The 20,168-nt window shown below is 46.9% G+C and overlaps 2 protein-coding genes across 2 annotated transcripts in view; both read left to right on the plus strand.

Moving 5' to 3' along the window:
* Positions 1-4,846, plus strand: part of LOC117052067 (cation channel sperm-associated protein subunit gamma-like) — a 51,048-nt gene extending 46,202 nt beyond the window's left edge. Inside the window, exons 25-29 of the mRNA XM_033158793.1 lie at positions 953-1,051; positions 1,970-2,062; positions 2,475-2,574; positions 3,595-3,721; positions 4,526-4,846. Of these exons, the coding sequence (XP_033014684.1) occupies positions 953-1,051; positions 1,970-2,062; positions 2,475-2,574; positions 3,595-3,721; positions 4,526-4,650 (544 nt within the window). The 3' untranslated portion in view covers positions 4,651-4,846. The remainder of the gene's footprint in view (positions 1-952; positions 1,052-1,969; positions 2,063-2,474; positions 2,575-3,594; positions 3,722-4,525) is intronic.
* A 13,986-nt stretch (positions 4,847-18,832) lies between these two features.
* Positions 18,833-20,168, plus strand: part of LOC117051810 (cation channel sperm-associated protein subunit gamma-like) — a 52,390-nt gene continuing 51,054 nt past the window's right edge. Inside the window, exons 1-2 of the mRNA XM_033158489.1 lie at positions 18,833-19,103; positions 19,643-19,696. Coding sequence (XP_033014380.1) covers positions 18,891-19,103; positions 19,643-19,696 — 267 coding nt within the window. The 5' untranslated portion in view covers positions 18,833-18,890. The remainder of the gene's footprint in view (positions 19,104-19,642; positions 19,697-20,168) is intronic.

A 20,168-nucleotide genomic window follows, 5' to 3' on the forward strand; every position in this document is an offset into this window, starting at 1 on the left:
ATGAAAGCGAGAGCGCACAATTAAATAATCACAGTGTTCCCCCAACTGCTTATGCACAGAGGAGGCTGCTCCTCCAGCTGGTTCACTCCTTCCAGATGATTAAGGAGAAGCAATACCACAGCAGTGCTAAATGGCCCTAGTGCAGAAGCAGCCAGTGGCTGCCTTCTCAGACTTGTGGACAGGGGAAACTGCCTCATACTGCAACAGACCATTGGATTATTCAGTCCAGGGACTGGGGACTTGCTGAATTCTGATGACATCTGGGGGGCCACAGGTTCCCCATGCTCTAGCCCACAACTGCCACTGCACTCTGACTGGCAGTGTCTCCACAGTGTCTAAGGAAGGGGGAGTCTTTCCTGGTCCTTTTTCTTGTAATCATTTAACTGGAGATGTCAGTGCTCAGACCTGGACCCTTTGGAATATGAGACATGTGCTCTGCCTACTGATCTGTGGCCCCTTGGGTTGTGCTTTACAAACAGCCACCTGCCTGGTCTGTGATGAGAATTGCCTCCAGTCAGGGGATAGAGCAGAGAAATAGCTGTGAGTTGCAGTGCTTTTTTTTTCCTTTAAAAATGTTTAGGGGTACTCTCATTTTGACTTAAGAAAAATCACAATTTTATTGTTCAAATCGGAAAAATAAATACAGCAAATGGACAAAAGTACAAAGATTCACAAAAAACGTTTAGGGGTATGCGTACCCCTGCATCCCTCCAGGGAAAAAAGCACTGGTTTGTTGTAAGAGATTTGATTCCCTCCTCCCTCCCCCCCCCCCCCCGTTCTATTTTGAAGCTGATAATGAGCCATAGCTGATAAACATAGGAATGTAAAGGCTGGCAAGGGTGGGTGGGTAACAACGGGCTGTTAAGGATGTGAGTGGCCTGGTAACCACTTTAGGCTTACTTGCAAAGCTTAACTGTCTTCATTCATGCTTGATTTCATATTCTCTTTCCAGTGAAACATCAAGTCTGATCTGGCTTAGGGCTGACATGCAAGAAGGAAAAGTTGATTCCAAAGGTTTCCGTGTCCTCTCTCAAGCCCAGTCTGGGATTTTGTAAGGAAACTTTTGCTGTGTCTTTTGGTGGGTGTGTCAGTTTCTGATCTAACATCTCCCAAATTCTTCTTCCCAAATGAAATATGCAATTTGGTTGGCAATAAAACGTAAGAAGAGCCATGCTGAATCAGGTCAAAGACCTGTCTAGTCCAGCTTCAGATTGTCATAGGAGCCAACCATGTGCTCTTGGAAGCCTTCAAGCAGGGTTAGGGTTGTGGCAATTTCTCCACTTGTGCTTTCCAGCAACTGGCATTCAGAGAGACATTTGTTTCCAACGGTGGAGATATAACATAGTGTTCTAAGTCAGTGGACATCACTACATCAGGTGGGAACAAGTTTAACCCTGTGCTTTGTGAAGAAGGCCTTTCTTTTGCCTGTCCTGAATCTTCTAACATTCAGCTTCCTTGGATGTCCACAAGTTCTAGTGTTATGAGAGAGGGAGAAAAACTCCTCTCTGTCCACTTTCTCCAAGCCATGCCCAATATCATGTCCCTGCCTCTTGCTTGCCTTTTCCCCAGTTTAAAAAGGCTTAAAAGTTGTAAACTTTCCTCACAGGGAAATTGTTCAAGCCCCTAGATCATTTTGGTTATCCTTCTCTAAACCTGTTACAGCTCTACCAGTATCCTTTTTGAGGACATATGCTTTATTTCCCTTCTATTTCTCTCTCCTTTGGGTCATCTGCCATCTGTAAAAAAGTAAAGGTAAAGGACCCCTGGAGAGGTAAGTCCAGTCAAAGGCGACTATGGGGTTGTGGTGCTCACCTCTGCTTTCAAGCTGAGGGAGCCGGCGTTTGTCCACAGCTTTCTGGGTCATGTGTCCAGCATGACTAAACCACTTTATTGGCTCCTACCCAGGGACATGAATTGAAACAGCCCACCATGTAAGACACCATAAGGCAAAATGCCTTTCCTCCCACAGGTGGGTTTGCCAGACGAATTCTCCATGCTATGATATTGTCCCTCAGGGTCTGAGTGCTCCTGATTATTTCTTTGTGATAGAAGTATCAAACAGGTAGGTGTGAGTTTTTAAAATATGTTTGGTTCATTTTTAAAAGAATTAAATTGATTTACAATTGAACTGAATTATACTGATAGTCTGCCTTTCAGCCATAATAACTCCCGAGCACAAGTTAAAACAATTCACAATCAAAAGGTGGTCTTCAACTTGAGTTTTACGCAGGCTAGACTCATTGAAATTAATGGCCTTACTTAGTCATGGGGATGGGAGAAAGTACCGCTCTGCAAGCATGGAGAAGAAACATGGTTTGGAAGGGACTGGAGCAGGGGATGAATGATGTGAGAAACCAGGAAGAGCCTACGTAAAGATCTAAGCACTGGGAAAGCTGTAAACAGCAATTGACCAAAGCCAAGGAGGCCTGCTCAGACCAGTAGTCACTGACATCTTGCCTCTTTTGCTTCCATAGGGGTGTAGATGAAACCACCTACTGCGACTATGCCTTGGAGTTCATTGTCCATGTCCATGGCTTGCGCCTCAGCCCCACCCGGTCCATCTTTCTCTTGAAGGTAACAGCCTTGAGCATCCTCATTCTTTCTGTATGGAATGAAAAGGTCTTTGTTTGACAACCAAAAGGACATCAGGGTCAACACCATGCAAGTCTCCCTGTAGAGGGCATATATGAAGTGCCACACTTGAAAAAGCCCCCCCCCCGGCCATCTAGTCATGACAGACCCTCTATACTTCAGGGGGGCTCTGGTGATGGCCAGCTTCATGTGGAATAAAGTGGTCCTTTGGATACCCAAGTTCAAAGTTCTTCAGGCTATAAAGACGGGAACCAGTGTAACTTCGGCAAAAGCTGTGCTTGTACCATAGCACTGTAGAAGACTGAATTGAGATTTAAAGCAATGCTATGTCCTACCTCCACTAATGAAGGCAGTATGCCTCTGAAAACCAGTTGCTGGGAATCACAAATGAGGCAAATGCTGTTGTCCTACCTGGAGGCTTCCCACAGGCATCTATTTGGCAAAAGGAAGTATAGAATTGTTCTTCTCACCATGGCCAACCAGATATCCCTGGGAATCCCACAAGCAAGCATAAGAGCTGCCTCCACACTTGTGATTCAAAGCAAATGGTATTCGGAGGCTGGTTGCCTCCAACAGTGGAGGCAGAACATAGCCGCTGTAGCCAGCACCCACTGACAGCCTTATCCTGCATAAATTTCAATACCCTATTTTAAAGTTGGAAGCCATCAGTATGTCTTGTGCAAGTGAATTCTGCCGTGGGAACAAATTCCATAGTTCTTACTACGCTTTGTGCCGTTTTGGAAAAGGGAAGCAGAATGGCAGGGAGTGAAACAATTGTTCTAGGAAGGAGGATACACCCTTGTTGCCGATCCCATTGGTTTGATCTATTGCTAGCATGAATAACCTTCATCCGCAGAAGGGAATGAACATTCGTGTGCAGTCCCACATTCCTTTCTTGCTCCCTCTCGTAGCAATTTTTTCAGATTTCTGTTCACATACAGGTATTGCTAACAATTAGGAATTAACAACCTCTCCCTCTCCCCCCCCCCCCCCCGCTCAAAGATTACAGTAGCCATCACCCTTGGCATGCTTTTTCTATACATTGTGAGTTACATCACGGGCCCCTTGGCCAAGGCCTTATTCAACAAAACATTCCGGAGATTGGAGGAAGCTTTTGCTCTGCGAATGGGTGAGTTGGCAACAAGCAGGGGCACTAAGGAGGACAAAACCTCCTTGAGACTTCTGATATGGAAGCATCTGGTAGGGAAAATGTGATCTCTTAGCAGGAAGGCCAATACTTTTTGGTTTGCGTTATGGACTTAGTTCTGCCAGTCCCATCAACATGGGAATATGCCATTTGTATCTTGAGGAGGCAGGGATATGGCTAATCCTAACTCACCACGAGGGGAGAGGAGAGGAGGCTGAGGGAACACATCACAAGAAAGGGTGTTTGAAAAGGGGTGAGGGGCTGCCGGCTTTGCAGGCAAGGAGTGACATAGCTGGGCTATTGAGGCTCAGAGCGTGTTTCCCCACAGGGGTGCTGCAAAAAGAATGTAGTTGATCAAGGGAGCCGTGGACTCAAAAAGATTGACAACCTCTGCCCTAAACTGTTGGAATGGTTTAAAAGGGCATATTCAGTGTAGGAGAGACTGGGCCAGTGCAAACAGGAAGAAAGTAGAAAGAGTGAACAATCTCCTGTCAGTTGTGGATTTTTGAGGAGACCCTCATGGATGCCATTGGTGACCCTTGGCTTATGGTCACCTAATGATTTAGCTCATCGATACTAAGGCAGGCAGGCACACTTTCACAGATGCCATACCAGGCCTGCCTCCCTCCTTTTTTGCTTTGCTAGTCCCAAAACTGGGACTAAGCGTGCTCCATGGAACCAGTTTAACAGTCAACACATTGAGCCCCTCAGCTTCTTGTGAGTTACATCTTCAGGTATTTCTGGAACCATTTGAAAATCTCTCTCTTTCTCTCTCTTTGCTGCCAGAATCCAGCCTCACCTTCTCATCTTCTGCCAGTCAAGGATCCCTGCATCATTTGGCCTCTGAAATCAGCCAGAACAGTTCACCACAATCCGCGAAAGGTCCTCCTCCCCAGTCAAAAACGCGCTAATGTCAGCTACATCTTCCAGGCCCTTTCTGCCATTAGCCATGCACTGTGTCTGGGTGCACCATCCCTCTGTGATTCTCCTTCCTCTGATGGGCTTGCAACGGGCTCCTCTTTGCTTGTAGTGTCCTGACACAGAGGAAACAACAGCCACCTTGGACATAACTGAATGACCTCTGAATCACAAAGCTTTTTTAAAAAACCCACAAAACACCACAGCAAGCTGGGGCCAGGCACATAGCTTGTTTGTAGATGATCCCAGGAAGAGATATGGAAGGCCACAAGATGGTCTGTGAGCAAGTTGTTCAGTTGGCCCATTTGCAAGATACATAGGAAAGAGCGACTGGAAACCATTCCAGAAATCTGTGTCAGTAAAACCACTAAGACCAGTTGGTGGGAGATATCCAGAGACTACCCAGTTTCAACTATATCACCCTAGGCAGCACCTTTTTGCTATTCCTCAAACCCCTTTAGTCATCTCAGGTCAATATGTAATATATTCCATCGCCCTGATGCTTTCTCAGCTGCTGTGTATCATCCTGACGCTAGAAAGCAACTGCAGAATTAAACGGGCAGGCCAACTTAACAAAAAAGAAACCCCTGATTGATCCACCTTACACATGACAAGTGCCTGATCCTGTACATGAAACTCCAGACCTGTTTTCAGCTTAACATCTGCCTGTGTAGAGGCAGTTTGTGAATGAATGGAAAGCCATTGCAGCTTTCCCCAGTCATTTCTTTAAAAAGGAGGCAGATACTCCTTTTTACCAATTTTCTTATCTGTCCACTTAATGTTGTTAGTTTTTGGTGGTCATTCCAAGACGTTACATGGTTCATTAAACATTTGGTTGCTGTGCAATTTGTTTGGTTGGTAAGGAGTATCTTTTGTCCTCCAGTGAGTGCAGAACATAAAGGTGGAAAGTCATCATCTTCTCATTGCACAGGTCTGACCTATGTGCATGTATTGACACACACAGAGACAGCCCAACCAGGACAGGAGCAAGGAACCCCCTCTTGTGCACTCCCACAAGAACTGAGCAATCCATGAATTTAAAAGCATGCAAGTTTCATTTTATAGGCAAATTCTTGGGGATCAGGAAACTGCAAGAGGGCTAACTTGCAATGTGGAAGGGGATAAAGAGGGGAGAATATCAGGCTCAGTTCACATTTTCTCCCTCCTTGTAATCTGGTATTAAAATGGAGAGAAGGAATCATGCAGAAGTCCTGAGAGCAGCTCTGTCTCTCACAAGGGGCTCTAAATTTATCTTTGCTGACCTCCTCTGAAAGCTGCTCAGGACAGAGGCTGCCTGCATGCCATACATTTAAATCATACAACTTCCCTAAAATAATTCTGGGAACTATAGCTTTTAAAGGGTGCTAGGAATCTAGCTTTGTGAGGGGTAAGCTGCAGTATATGGACCGAGAACTCCCAGAAGTGCAAGCTGGATTTCGAAGGGGCAGACGAACCAGAGACCAAATTGCAAACATGCGCTGGATTATGGAGAAAGCTAGAGAGTTCCAGAAAAACATCTACTTCTTCATTGACTACGCAAAAGCATTTGACTGTGTCGACCACAGCAAACTATGGCAAGTTCTTAAAGAAATGGGAGTGCCTGTTCACCTCATCTGTCTCCTGAGAAATCTCTATGTGGGACAAGAAGCTATAGTTAGAACTGGATATGGAACAACTGATTGTTTCAAAAATGGGAAAGGAGTACGACAAGGCTGTATATTGTCTCTCTGCTTATTTAACTTATGTGCAGAATTCATCATGCGAAAGGCTGGACTGGATGAATCCCAAGCCGGAATGAAGATTGCCGGAAGAAATATCAACAACCTCAGATATGCTGATGGCACAACCTTGATGGCAGAAAGTGAGGAGGAATTAAAGAACCTTTTAATGAGGGTGAAAGAGAAGAGCGCAAAATATGGTCTGAAGCTCAACATCAAAAAACTAAGATCATGGCCACTGGTCCCATCACCTCCTGGCAAATAGAAGGGGAAGAAATGGAGGCAGTGAGAGATTTTACTTTCTTGGGCTCCATGATCACTGCAGATGGTGACAGCAGTCATGAAATTAAAGGATGCCTGCTTCTTGGGAGAAAAGCAATGACAAACCTAGACAGCATCTTAAAAAGCAGAGAATCACCTTGCCGACAAAGGGCCAGATAGTTAAAGCTGTGGATTTCCCAGTAGAGATGTATGGAAGTGAGAGCTTGACCATAAAGAAGGCTGATCACCGAAGAATTGATGCTTTTGAACTATGGTGCTGGAGGAGACCCTTGAGAGTCCCATGGACTGGAAGAAGATCAAACCTATCCATTCTGAAGGAAATCAGCCCTGAGAAGAGAAGATTCCCTGTAAAAGACCCTGGTGTTGGGAAAGATGGAGGGCACAAGGAGAAGGGGACGGCAGAGGATGAGATGGTTGGACAGTGTTCTCAAAGCGACTTGCATGAGTTTGGCCAAACTGCGGGAGGCAGTGAAAGATAGGCGTGCCTGGCGTGCTTTGGTCCATGGGGTCACGAAGAGTTGGACACGACTGAATGACTGAACAACAACATTACTACACTTGCACTGGGCATGGAGCCTTGAGGGTGCTGCAACTATGATTTAGAATGGTGTGCAAGAAGCAAGAGGGACATTGAATGTTGACCTTGCACAGGTCACTGCTGAAACTTGAGACCTCAAGGTCCACGCCTGCTAAATGTTGCCCATCCTTAACTGGTTCCCAAAACGTGCTGTATCAAGAAGCATTTGCCTATTAACACCTCCAACCTATTAACAAGTCCATGGCTCTGAACAGGTATTGCCTCAGGCAACCTACACTTACAACTCTACTAACAGAAATCAGATAAGAAAGCCCAGGACATTATGGATAAAGTATTAAGGATACTTAATACAGTTTTTAAAGATCTGTGATACTGTGGTAATCCACTAGAGGGCAGCCTGCACCTGCTGCACAAACCAAATCATTGATTCATGAGCTTGACTGCATTGTAAGAAATAATTTATTTTGCAAGCGTTAACAAGGAAACAAGAGGAAAAGAAATTTCCCTCAGAGTGAAGGGAGCTATAAATGTATCTGATTGCCTTGGCTGGTGATGCCCAAATTTCTGATAGGTGACAGGGAGGGCTTTTTAAAAGCCAGAGCTCAGTTTTGGCACCTCTCAGGTGGGCACCTTTGCCATTATAAGAGAACCAGACAGGTGTTCATGGTGAGTTCTGGCACCTCTTTTTCTAGAAAAATGGCACTGGTGGCAGGCACTTCTTTTTCCTGAATTGAAATTGAAAGTTTGCTTCACACATACAACTGAGAGTCCCATTCTCAGGGGCAGCCCACCCATGAGGTGAGGTGAAGCATTTGCCTCAGGCAGAAGATCCAACACCCTTCCGTACCGTCTCTCATGAGCTTTGCAAGCAATATCAAAGTGTATCTGATAAGCACTCTTCAACAGTGGGTAGTTTTAGTTAGAGATTGCAACATGTGGAAACCAATTTTTGCTTCAATTTTGCGTCTCCTCACATCATGCTATGCCAAACCATAGCTTAGTGTGAGCGTGGGTGTCCCAAGAGGAGATGCCGGCCATTGCACTCCTCCCCTGGTCCTCCTGTAGAGGAAGGGCTGTAGTTCAGTGGCAGAGCACTTGCTTGGCATGCAGAAGGCCCCAGCTTCAATACCTGGCATCTCCAACTAGGGCTGGGAGAGACTCCCTGTCTGAAACCCCGGAAAGCTTCTGCCAGTCAGTGTAGACAGTACTGAGCTAGATGGACCAATAGTCTGACTCAGTGTAAGGCAGCTTCCAGTGATCTTTCTGCTGCTGTACAGCCATGAGCTAATTTGGGACTACAACTCCCATTGTCCCTAGCTAACAGGCCCAGTGGTCAGGGATGATGGGAACTGTAGTCCCAAAACATCTGGAGGGCCGAGTTTGGGGATGCCTGCGCTAAGCTGTATCTTGCCCCAGATGACTTATGAAGGTAGGTCAGCTGTTCATGGTGTCTCCCCTGCCAGGTAAGTACCAACTCCTAGAAAACAAAATCAGATCGATAGGCATCGAGCTGGAGCCCTTGTACAATTCAAGCGAACAACATATCTTTCACAATGTCCTAATTAGACTAAAGGATGTTGAGAGACAAAATATTGTAAAAAAATAAAATTTGCTCTCCCATATTCTATGATTTAAATATCCTAGATAGCAGGGTCAACTATGTCACTAAACTAATAATACCTGCCCAACGTAGGGCCTTTATGTTGGCCCAACTGAATATCTTTCCCTCGGCATTTGTCAGGGGTAGATATCAGAATATTCCCAGAACCAAGAGATACTGCAGATGTTCCCTGAATGTCCCGGACACTGTAGAGCATATTCTCTTTTATTGTCCACTACACAGTACGCTGCGTGAACGCGTGTTGTCCCCTCTTTTGGGTGGTTTGAAACCACAGCATGGTGGAAGTGTTGGTTTCTGTCTCTCTGACATTGACCAAGGGGTGACTGCGGGGGTAGCCGAGTTTTTGGCAGCAGTGCTTCAAGGAGTACTTTAACAGGAGGAAATTCTAGATTTTACTGACACACACATACAATCAGCCTATGAGTTTAAATGTTTCTTTGTGTTTATATATTTTAAAATTCCTGTACGTGAATCTTGCTCTTGCGATTTTACATGTAAATGCCTAATAAAGGTTTGATAAGTGTAGGTCAGCTGTTGCTGGACCATGGAGAGCTCTGAAGTTTCTGAGTTTCTCCTCAGAACCCGGCTTGCTTTATTAGCTGCCATCACTGCAGTCTCTGACTTGCTGTTCTGCTCAATTCTGGACTCCTAGAATTATGACAGTCATCAGTGCAGGGGCCTGTCCTAAGCCACTTTACACACACAGCCATGGCTTCCCAAATAATCCTGGGAGCTGTAGTTTTGTTCAGGGGGCTGAGAGCTGTAAGAAGAACACATCCCTCCCCAACAAAGCTACAATTCCTAGAGTTTCCTGTGAAGGGCAATAATTGCTGGTTAATTCTCCCTGGGAATTGTAGCTCTGCGAGGGGAACAGGAGTTGCCTAAGAAAGCTCAGCACCCTTAACAAAAACAGCACTTCCCAGAGTTCTTTGGGGGGAAGCCATGGCGGTTTAACGTGGCATCATATGTGAATGCGGTCCTAGTGTGGCTTGTTTATCCCCATGTGCTGCAATAGGCAGGGCCGCACGTATTAGAAGAATTTGTCCCTTCCTGTGGGAAGAGTGTGATGCCTCCCCCTGCAAACTGACAGGAATCGAAGGGGATGTTGCCTCCATCTTTGTTTTCTTGCTGTTTGGAGAACCCACCACTTTGTGGTGTTTCCCGCCGTTTCGGAGCCCCCACCAACTCACTAGTACCCCACTGAGGAGGAATGGTTGGCTGCTCCCAGCTTTTACCTCAGTGAACTACAGCCCAAGGGGCAAGATGATCCACAACGAGGAACGCCTAATAAGTTCTGAGGAGATTTAAGGGGCAAAGAGAACCGCCTCAGCGGAATACGAAGCACCGCGAGGCAGCACTGAGGAGATTTAAGAGATGAGCCAGCTCCTAACACGGCTTCCGCCGAGGAGAATTCAAGAGGCAAGCCAACACGTGAACTGCCCTTGAGCCAAGCGACATGCTACATTACGCACACATTTTTAGAAGTGTGATTAAGCTGGCCATTTTTATTTTGAGTAAAATTGCAGGCCACGAGGGCCCAGTCTAGAACCTGCTGAAACCAGTTTCCTGCTGAAAATACCCCCTCTCTGGCTGCCCCTGAAGGTGCCTTAAACAACACTTTTGGGGCGCAATTAGGTGTGTGTGTGTGTGTGGTGGTTTTAATCAGGAAGCACTTAAAATATATAACTTAACATATAGTTTGGGCCCTGAGTAGCCAGTGGCCAGGTAGTGAGGAGATCTGAGGGGCAACTGCTGATATAAACTGAGGCCACGTTCACACCATACATTTAAAGCGCTATGGTACCACTTTAAACAATCATGGCTTCCCCCAAAGAATTCTGGGAGCTGCAGTTTGCTAAGAGTTGTTAGGAGACACCCCACCATTTCCCTCCCAGAATTACAATTCCCAGAGTGCTTTCAGCACCTGCCCCTCTTCACAGGGGTCTCTGGGAAATATAGTTCTGTCAGGGGAATAAGGGTCTCCTAACAACTCTCAGCACCCTTAACAAACGACAGTTCCCCGAATTCTTTGGGGGAAGCCATGACGGTTTGCAGTGGTATCATAACGCCTTAAATGTATGGTGTGAATGTGGCCTGAGTGCAACATGACCAGGGGGTGTACGCAGTGAGGTGCTGCTCAGAGCCACCGAACAGATTTATGGGACAAGTCTACGAAGATCCACCTCAGTGGTAGTTTGACCAGTGAGTGCTAGCAAGGGGATCCTCACAAATGCTTAAGTCAGGGGTTGGGAAACTACGGCCCCGGGCTGGAACAGGCCGACAGGCTTCTAAATCCAGCCGGCCTGGCCATTTGCCACGAAGCTGAGACTCCTGGCGACGTTTCTGCCAATCAAACGTTGTGCTGCGCTGAGGTAAACCAGGCGCGGTGTTTGATTGACAGAGCCGCCACTCAGCCTCCCCCCCCCGCCACTGCCGCCCTGGTGCTCCTGTGGCTGTTGGCGCTCTGTGTCCCTGTGAGGGGGGTGGCAGCGGTGTTCCTGGAGGAGGACAGCTAGCCTGGGCTAGGGCTTGGCGGGGCCGCTGCCCCTGCACTCCCGTTGGCAGCCGACATGACGGTGGAGGACGATGAGGCCGGTGGTGAAGTGGCCCAGGCGGCAGCCTTCACCTCTGGGGAGCAGGAGGACGAAGGGGTGTGTGTAGTTCTGGGAGGGGAATGGTGGGATGTCTCCTAACAACTCTTAGCAAACTGCAGCTCCCAGAATTCTTTGGGGGAAGCCATGATTGTTTAAAGCGGAAACGCCAGCACAGGGCGGCAGCTGTGGGGAAGGCACCAGCTTGTCCTTCCAATCCGGCCCCCGAGAGTCTCTGAGGGATCGTGAACCGGCCCCCTGGGAGCCATAGTTTGCCAATCCCTGGCTTAAGTGAAAGAGATGCTTCCCAGTTGAGAGTTGCAACTGCCCATTTGGCGTAGAGAAGCGATGGGGAAGATGTGGCCCTCCAGATATTACTGGACTCCAACTCCCATCACCCTTAGTCAGAATAGCCAGTGCTCAGGGATGCTGGGAGTTGGAGTCCATCATCAGGTTCTCCAATGGCAGGGCCCTTTAAATAACCTATGCATTATTAGCCCCTTAAACCAGATGGATATAAAATATCACAAGCCAATATCACTGGATCTCTCAGTGTTTTCTTCTTCTTCTTCTTCTTCTTCTTCTTCTTCTTCTTCTTCTTCTTCTTTATTCTGAAACAGATGCAGAGAGCTGGTATTTTGTTCAGGGAAGCAGCAGTTGGGGAGGAGAGGCCCAATTCTTTCCCCCCTCAGTGTTGTTTCCCTGATCTATATCACACACACACCCCGAAGCTGCTATTAGCACCACTGAGAAGAAATAGCAGCCAGGATATAACTATTCTGCCCCCCATCTCCCTGTGATGCTAATTTAGATTAGCATCTCTGTGAGGGAGGCAATTTAGATCAGGAAAACTGTGTAATGGCAAAAGAGTTACAGTGGTTCCTTGTCTCTCAAACAACTTGGTATTCAAATGCCTTGGTTCCCAAACGCCGAAATCCCAGAAGTAAGCGTTCTGGTTTTCGAACGTTTTTCAGAAGCTGAACGTCCAATGCGACTGTTGGCTATTGTTTCCAGGGCGCCTGCACCAATCAGAAGCTGTGCCTTGGTTTTTGAACATTTCGGAAATCAAATGGACTTCCAGAACGGCTTAAGTTTGGCACTTTTGTTTTTGGTATTTATTTTGTGTTTTTGTTTTTGAGGCTTTTTCGGTTAATTTGTTTTTGTGACTGTGTGGGACCCAGTTCAGCTACTGATTGATTGTGTGACTGTGGAAATGGATAAAAGCCCCCCATCCAAACAATGACTATCATCAGTACAGGTAAGGAAACAATAATAATTTTAATTTTTATCATCTACAATACTGTCATATTTATTTTACATTATTTTACATTTATTATTGCTTTCATTTTATGGATCAATGACCTCGTTAGATAGTAAAATCCATGTTAAATTGCTGTTTTAGGGGTTGTTTTTAAAAGTCTGGAATGGATTAATCCGTTTTGCATTACTTTCTATGGGAAAGCGCGCCTTGGTTTTGGAATGCTTTGGCTTTGGAACAGACTTCCAGAATTGGGATCCTGTTTCTTGCATGCCTGGATGGAGACTGAAGCATTGTGTGTGTGGAGGTGCTGAAATCCCTTTTGCCTGACTGGAATATAGGAAAGTAAAAGAGTCACATCCGTTAATCTGCTTGCTTTTGTCCAGGCTTCCTCAACCTCAGCCCTCCAGATGTTTTGCAACTACAATTCCCATCATCCCTGACCACTGGTCCTGCTAGCTAGGGATCATGGGAGTTGTAGCCCACAAACATCTGGAGGGCCGAGGTTGAGGAAGCCTGCTTTTGTCCCAGGCAGGAATACTCACTTGTAGCACTTCAGCTTGGCCATGTACCTCTCAAAAGACGGGATGTCCTTCTTCAGGATACTCCACTGTGCTCCGATTTCTAGAATATTGCAGGGGGCTGGACTGGATGATGCTTTGGGTCCCTTCCAACTCTTATGATTCTAGGTGGCTCATCTAAGAACTGGAAGGGAGGCCTACAACATCTCTACTCCACCAGCACCTCCTGCATCGGCCACCAGGACCAGGGGCTGTGAGAAGCAGCAGCAGCAGCCATGCAGTGAGGAAGTTCTGGCCTGTATGGGACTAATATTTTGCTGCTTCAGTTGTTGGTTCCAAGGCAGGAGACTCAGCTACAGAATGGCATTTGTGGGAACATCAGGCGAGAAGGGGAGAAAACTAATGTACACCTTTGCCCCCCTGCTGTAGTGACTCCTGTATCATTGTCTGTTTTGTCATGTTTAAAACATATTGTAAACTTCACTTAGTGGGTGAGGTACAGAAACCTCCCAAATAAACAAATAATATGAGGCAGAGCTTAAAACACAACAAACCAACAAATATTGGTACAGGAGAAGGGGAAAGTCTCGTCAAGAGGCCTTTCTTGCTTTTTTCCTTTGCCCAGTGTGATTTTGTCACTTCCTCTGAAGCCTGAGGGACAGGGAAGATGCATTCTTTAAATTATCATCAGCAACAAGGACAGTGGTTGTTCTTGAGAACAGAGACCGTGTCGGCGGCCAAACGGCAAACTTTTTGAGGGGTGAATTTGCCTCACAGATTTCTCTCTGTGTTAGGAGATCCCTATCAACCTTGTGCATTGGTCGGAATATACTCACTTGCCAAGATAAGCTGCTGTTTAGTCAGTTTTGTGCCTGTTGTGGGCAGAAAGTTGAGTTCAAGCAGAGCTAACTGGAACAGAGCAGAGAGGGAGAGATAGGTTACTGCTGGGGCTGATGAGAGCTCTAACACTTGGAGGGCACAGTATTGGCAAAGCCTGGTTTACAGCTACTGCAGACTTAACATCTTACTACTGATGGCTGGTGGCTTGAAAAAATGAAGAATTGGACAAATTCAGGGAGCCGGGAGCTGTCAATGGCTATCAGCTAAGGAAGGAAGGGAGCATTCCAACCTTAGAAGCATAATAATAATAATAATAATTATTATTATTATTATTATTATTATTATACCCTGCCCATCTGGCTGAGTTTCCACAGTCACTCTAGTACCAGAGAGGCTGCAACCCTTCAAAAGTTGTTAGACTCCAGTTCTCATCAGCCCCAGATACAAGGGCTGATGGGCAAGGATTAGGCACCAGGAAAAAGCTTTATAATCAGGCCTTTGGCATTTAACTATCTGTGGCCTTTCTAGAAGTGGGTGGGATGTTTTTAGTGTATTTCTCTCTCTCTCTTGGTTTTAATGTAACTATGTGGGTTTTTATGGTATGTTTGCTTGTCTTTCTGTAAGTCACTTTAGCATTATCCTGGGCAAGATAAAGTGTCTAACAAATTCAATAAATAAATAAATAAGTAAATAAATAAATAAATAATAAGGTGGAAGTTGAAGTCCAACACCAACAACTGCAGGCTGTAGCCTTTCCTAACCCTGCTGTGTACCCTTTGTTATATGATGCTTTTGGGATAGTGCATGAATGTTGTGCCAAATTGTTTTGTTTGAAATCTCCATTGAGGCAGCTGGCTGGCTGCAGCTGGAGACAGGATGGTGTTAAGGACTGTCTCAATCAAGGCAAGTCTCAGCGACCTGACTCAGCGGAAAGAGAGAGAGAGAGAGGCAGGCTGGTAAACAGGTTTTCAGCTCGGGCAAAAACATCTCCGCTGAGTCACTGGCCTCCTCTTCCGGCAGCAAAGGAGCCCGGCACCCAGCGGCTTGCCGGGACAGGGCCACCTCCAACAGGGGCACAGGGATGAGGTCGTCTGCTCCATCTAGCTCAGTACAGCCCACACTGACCGGCAGCGGTCAGGCACAGAGTCTTTCCCACTCCCGCCTGGAGACATGCGGGGCCCAAGGAGATCCGGGAAGAACTGAACTGACAATAGGAACTGTACCACAGAGCTGGTGGGCTCTCCTTCCCTGGAGGATTTTCAGCAGTCACGGGCGCTTTAGCGGAGATTCCTGCATTGCAGGGGGTTGGACTGGATGACCCTCGGGGTCCCTTCCAACTCTACGATTCTGTGCCCTCTCTGCCCTACCTTCTCGCGGAACAAAGGCTTCCCCCTTCCTCGCCCCTCTCCCCAGCGCCTGCTTCCACTAACAATCCCCCTCCCCTCAAAAAAATCTCATTGTAAATGGCAGTCTCCACCCGTCCCCGGCCACGCTTTCCCTGCAGCCCTCGAGATGGCACCCCAGCCACCCCTACCCAGGGTCCCTCTTCCCCTCCTTGCCTCCCGCATCTCCCATATCGCCCCTTTTCCACCGCGCCGCCCTCAGCGGAGCTGTTTCCAGGCTCCCCCCCGTCGGTTTCTCGGCCCCCCTGACCGTTTCAAGCCCCCCCCCGGCCCCCCTTGCCTTGAGCCGGCCCAGCAAGTCTCCGCACTTGCTCAGGCTGAGGTTCTTGCGGTTCCACTCGGCCCTCAGCTGCTCGTACATGTCCGCCGCCTCCTTCAGTCCCGCGGCGCCCGCGTCCGCTCCGTTCAGCACCGGCCCTCCGGCCGCCGCCATCACAGTCACCCCCGCTGCCATGAATCGGCACCCGGCCGAGGAGGGGAAGGAGCGGCAGTAGCAGCTGTCACAAAAGCCGAGCGCGACCGTGCTCGCTTTGCGGCCGCCCGCGCGGTCTCCATGGCAACTGGCCTCGAGGCCGGCGCGCCTCGGCGACGCACCAACGGCTCTGTTCCCGATTGGCTGGAAGGTTTTTGGAGCGCGTGCGCGAAGCGGAGTAACGGCTCCGAGCGAAGCGAGCAGAGGTGTTTGAAGTGGGAGCGCTGAGGCGCTAATTTGGGGAGCTCGATGTAGGCGGTTTTTTGGGGGAGGCTGCGGCGGCGGTGAGGGGAAGAAGGTATGAGGGCTGAGGAGAACGTTTGGGAAGCGTAGCGCCTTGAAATAGCCGTTGGCTTTCAACGTCACTAGGGTGACGTAACTAGCAGGGAGGCGTCTACCTGAAGGCCGGTGACGTCACCAGCCAAGGGGCTAGGCGTGTGACGCCAGGCGTGGGAAACGCAGGCCAATGACACAGGCAACCTAGCTCAGTTGCTGCAGAAGTTTATTTGAAAGCATACAGGATTTATTTGTTGTTAAACACACAACAGAGTTTATGCCAGATGTAACAAATTGAAACAGGCATTGAGAATGTGGTAGTGGGAGTCTCCCAAGCTGGTTGTAATGAGCGGTTTAATATCCTGGTCAAGGTCACCCTGTTGGGAGGACTTCCAGGGCTCCATGACAATCATGGAGTTACCTGCAAAGGTTCGTTTCCAAGATATTACAGCAAGGCACCAAGGAGAGTAAATTACGAAGTACAGGACCTGATTGTTAAAGCCCCCACTGCCAGACCCCCATGAAGAATCCAGAGATTGTGTTGTGTATTATTTTATATACATTCATAGACACTGAAGAGCAGTGGAATACTCAAATTTATTCACAATGGCATAGCCACAGTCCTATGCAAAGTTTCCTGGAAGAATCAAATAGTGCTAATAATAGCTTCAACTTGAAAAACACATTTGGCTTTAGCAAAAGATCAGCCGACTGAAATGCAGCCTTTAGCTTTTAACTGAAAATACAAACTATCTTACAAATGGACTCTTAAGGTGACACTTAAGGCATGGCTAGCCAGCCTAGAAGCAGCGGTTCAAGTTTAAGAAGTCCAGCATCTGCAATGAGTTCACAACTACATGGAACCAATGGCGTCAATTTCATGGGGTGGCATGCCCACCTGCCAAGCTTCTAAAGACTGGGCAAGTCAAGCCCAATCTGCCCAGTCTCGTGAAACTCATGCCTTGTGAAAGCTGAGTGTGCAGATGTTCACCATATCTGAATGGATGCATCAGCTCCCAGTGCTGAGTGTTTCTGGAACCTGGCTGACCCGGCGGTGCCTTTCCTTTCTGACTCTGGTTCCTCCACTCTTAGTAGTTGGCTGATGCCCTCGCCAGATTCTATTTCTCCACTTCACCCAGCAGGGAAGAATGGAGGTGAAAGCCCTGCTTCCCCTGTCCAGAGAAGCTCTGGGAGAGGAAAGTCCCTACCCTCGCCTTTGCTCCCTGGTCTCAGGCCTCCATCTCCCACCATCCTTTTCTCCTCATGCGTCTTAGTCTGCCACTCCTGAGCCCTTTTCTCTACCCACTTTCTCCATAGTACTGTGCATAATTTTAAGCAGTTCTATCACGTTGCCTCTTACTTGATTCCTCCAAACCCCCCCCCCCCTTCCAATGCTGAAACCTGTCATGGTAGAGTTGCTCCGCCTCCACCCCCTTGATCATCTTGGTTGTTCTTTTCTTAACTTTTTTCAAACTCTGCCATAACCTTTTTGACTTTTAGAAGACATCTGAAGGCCGTCTTTAGGGAAGTTTTTTATGACTGATGTTTTAATGTATTTTTAATCTTTGTTGGAAGCCGCCCAGAGTGGCTGGGGTGGGGTATTAATAATAATAATAGTAATTCCAAATGTCATTGCACCATAGATTTGTATAACAACATTATTAGAAAGTCAGTTTCATTTTTAATTCATTTCCTCATGGTCCCAAGATTAGAATTTGCCCTTTTCACAGCTGTTGCACACAGGGTCACCATCTTTATCAAGCTATCAGCTACAACCCTTGGTCAGACACTGCCAGCTTAGACCCTGTGAATGTATAAGTGAAATTAAGATATATATATATTTTGTTCCAATGTGCATCACTTCAGACTTGTTTACACTGAATTGCATTTGCCATTTTGCCACCCATTCCTACAGTTCATATAGGTTCTTTTGGAGCTTTTCACTTTTTGTTTTAATTGTCCTGAACAATTTAGTATTATCAGCAAACTTGGCCCCCAACCGTTCACACTAATTCTCTATCATTTATGAACAAGTTAAAAAGCATAGGTCCCACCACCAATCCTTGGGGGACTCCATTCTACATCCTTCCAGTGGGAGAACTGTCCATTAATTCATACTCTGATTCCTGTTAATCAGCTCCTTATCCACAAAAGGAGAAGACCAGTTGTGTTTATTGTTTCTATTTACTTGGCAATTTTTAAGTCTTGGAAACTGCTCTGAGAACAGTTTCTAGAGTGGAAATGTTGGCATCCATCTATCTCAGGAGTCAAAGGAGTGTGCCTGTTACCACACACAAGAGGTTATGGCAAAAACCAGCCAAGCGAAAAGGGCCATGTGACATGTTTCTTCCTTTGTGGAATCCTAGAAGAAGGCCAACAGCCTAGCACTGACTGGTTTTGCCTTGTGTGCAGCACTTGCCAGTATGTTACTTTTTGCTCTGAGGTGAATAGCAGCTATTCACTAACACAGGAGAAAGTAAAGGTGTGTATTCAAAGGACAGGATTCATGTAGGACATTAATATGCTTTTTTTTTTACTCCTTTGAAGCTTACCATGAAATATCAAGCCAGTCCCTCTGTGCAAAGCCCCCTCTTAGGTTAGATAGAATATTGGGAAGAGGCTTGCTTATTTATAACACCTGCATAAAAGGGTTAATTTAAAAGGTAGGGGATTGTTGTTTTTTCGGCAGGTTCCTTTGCAAGGAGCATCTGTGATGTGGCAACTTTTCACAGCTACCCTGTCCCTCGTTTTCCTGTGCATGAAACATCTATTTGCAACAGATTGCCAATGGGTAGCCGTAGTCAACAATTTTGATGACCTTGGGACCGACCGAAAGATTTTCTTTGCCCAGCGGGAAATTAGAAGGGTGGCTGAGATCTTCAAGGAACTCACAGACTCAGCTATAGACCCTGACGACAGAAATGCAGTGAGTATAACATGCCTGGGTATGGGAGAGAAGATCCTTTCCTTCCATAGGGCTGCTTAGGTTCCATGGTTCTTGAGCTGGAGCTGTTAGGAGGGTGGACAAGAGGCCACTTAGAGAGCCCCTAGAACCAAGGGCTGAAGGGAAATCAGACAAACAGCAGTCACACACATCCTCAAGCCAAGCCTGACTTGGAAACTTTTATCATGGAGGGAACCAATGGGCTGCCTTTGTGGGTAGCATCAATCTAGACCTTAGGGGGAGACCCTCTAAAACGGCAGACCTGACAAGCTCACCACAGCAGTGTATAAATCTGGAGTTTCTGCTTTCAACCTTGGTGATTCCTAACAGGCACAAGTGCTTGAATCCCTTACGGTCTCAGCTACTTTGGTTTATTTTATTAAATCAACTGTTTTATTCAATGCTGTTGGCTGTACTGGTATATCAGTCAACCAGAACTTTCAGCTTATTGCTCTGCAGAGGTCAAGCCAACAATTTATCCAAGTAAAAAGAGCTAATGAAATAACTCTTTCTTTTTACAGAAATACCTGGGATTTCCATACTACCTGAAGATTAATCTGAGCTGCATAGTTCAGGTAAGGGAAGAGCTACATGCTTTGTGAGGGCAAGGGATACTTACACATTGTAATTGAAGGGGCACTTTCCCTTGCTCCCCTGTTGCTTCAGCAATGGACAGATCTTCAATATGGACATAAGCTTGTTTTAAGCCACTGCTATAAGGTGGCATTGTTGTTTCATCTGTTGGTGAAAGATGCATGATAATGTTATGAGTGTGTTGTTGTTTTTTTGAGGGGTGGGAGGTCAGCCTACCTGATGACCTAGCCTTTTGTAATTCCTGGGGTCCTGGTTCCACCAAGGATTAAAATCTAATGGAGGATTCCATTGCTAGAATTAGCCAGGCAAGGCTCATAGTTGCCAGCTCAGAATGGTCCTTTGTATAACAAAGGAAGCTGCTCTGTGCCAGAGGACAAATGGATGGGCACCCCTCTCTTATTTGGCTGCCAGTAAGGCAGACAAAAGCCAGGATAGTTGTGTGAGAGAGCTGGG

The sequence above is a fragment of the Lacerta agilis genome, chromosome 8 (assembly GCF_009819535.1).
Source record: "Lacerta agilis isolate rLacAgi1 chromosome 8, rLacAgi1.pri, whole genome shotgun sequence".
In the NCBI taxonomy this organism is placed as follows: domain Eukaryota; kingdom Metazoa; phylum Chordata; class Lepidosauria; order Squamata; family Lacertidae; genus Lacerta; species Lacerta agilis.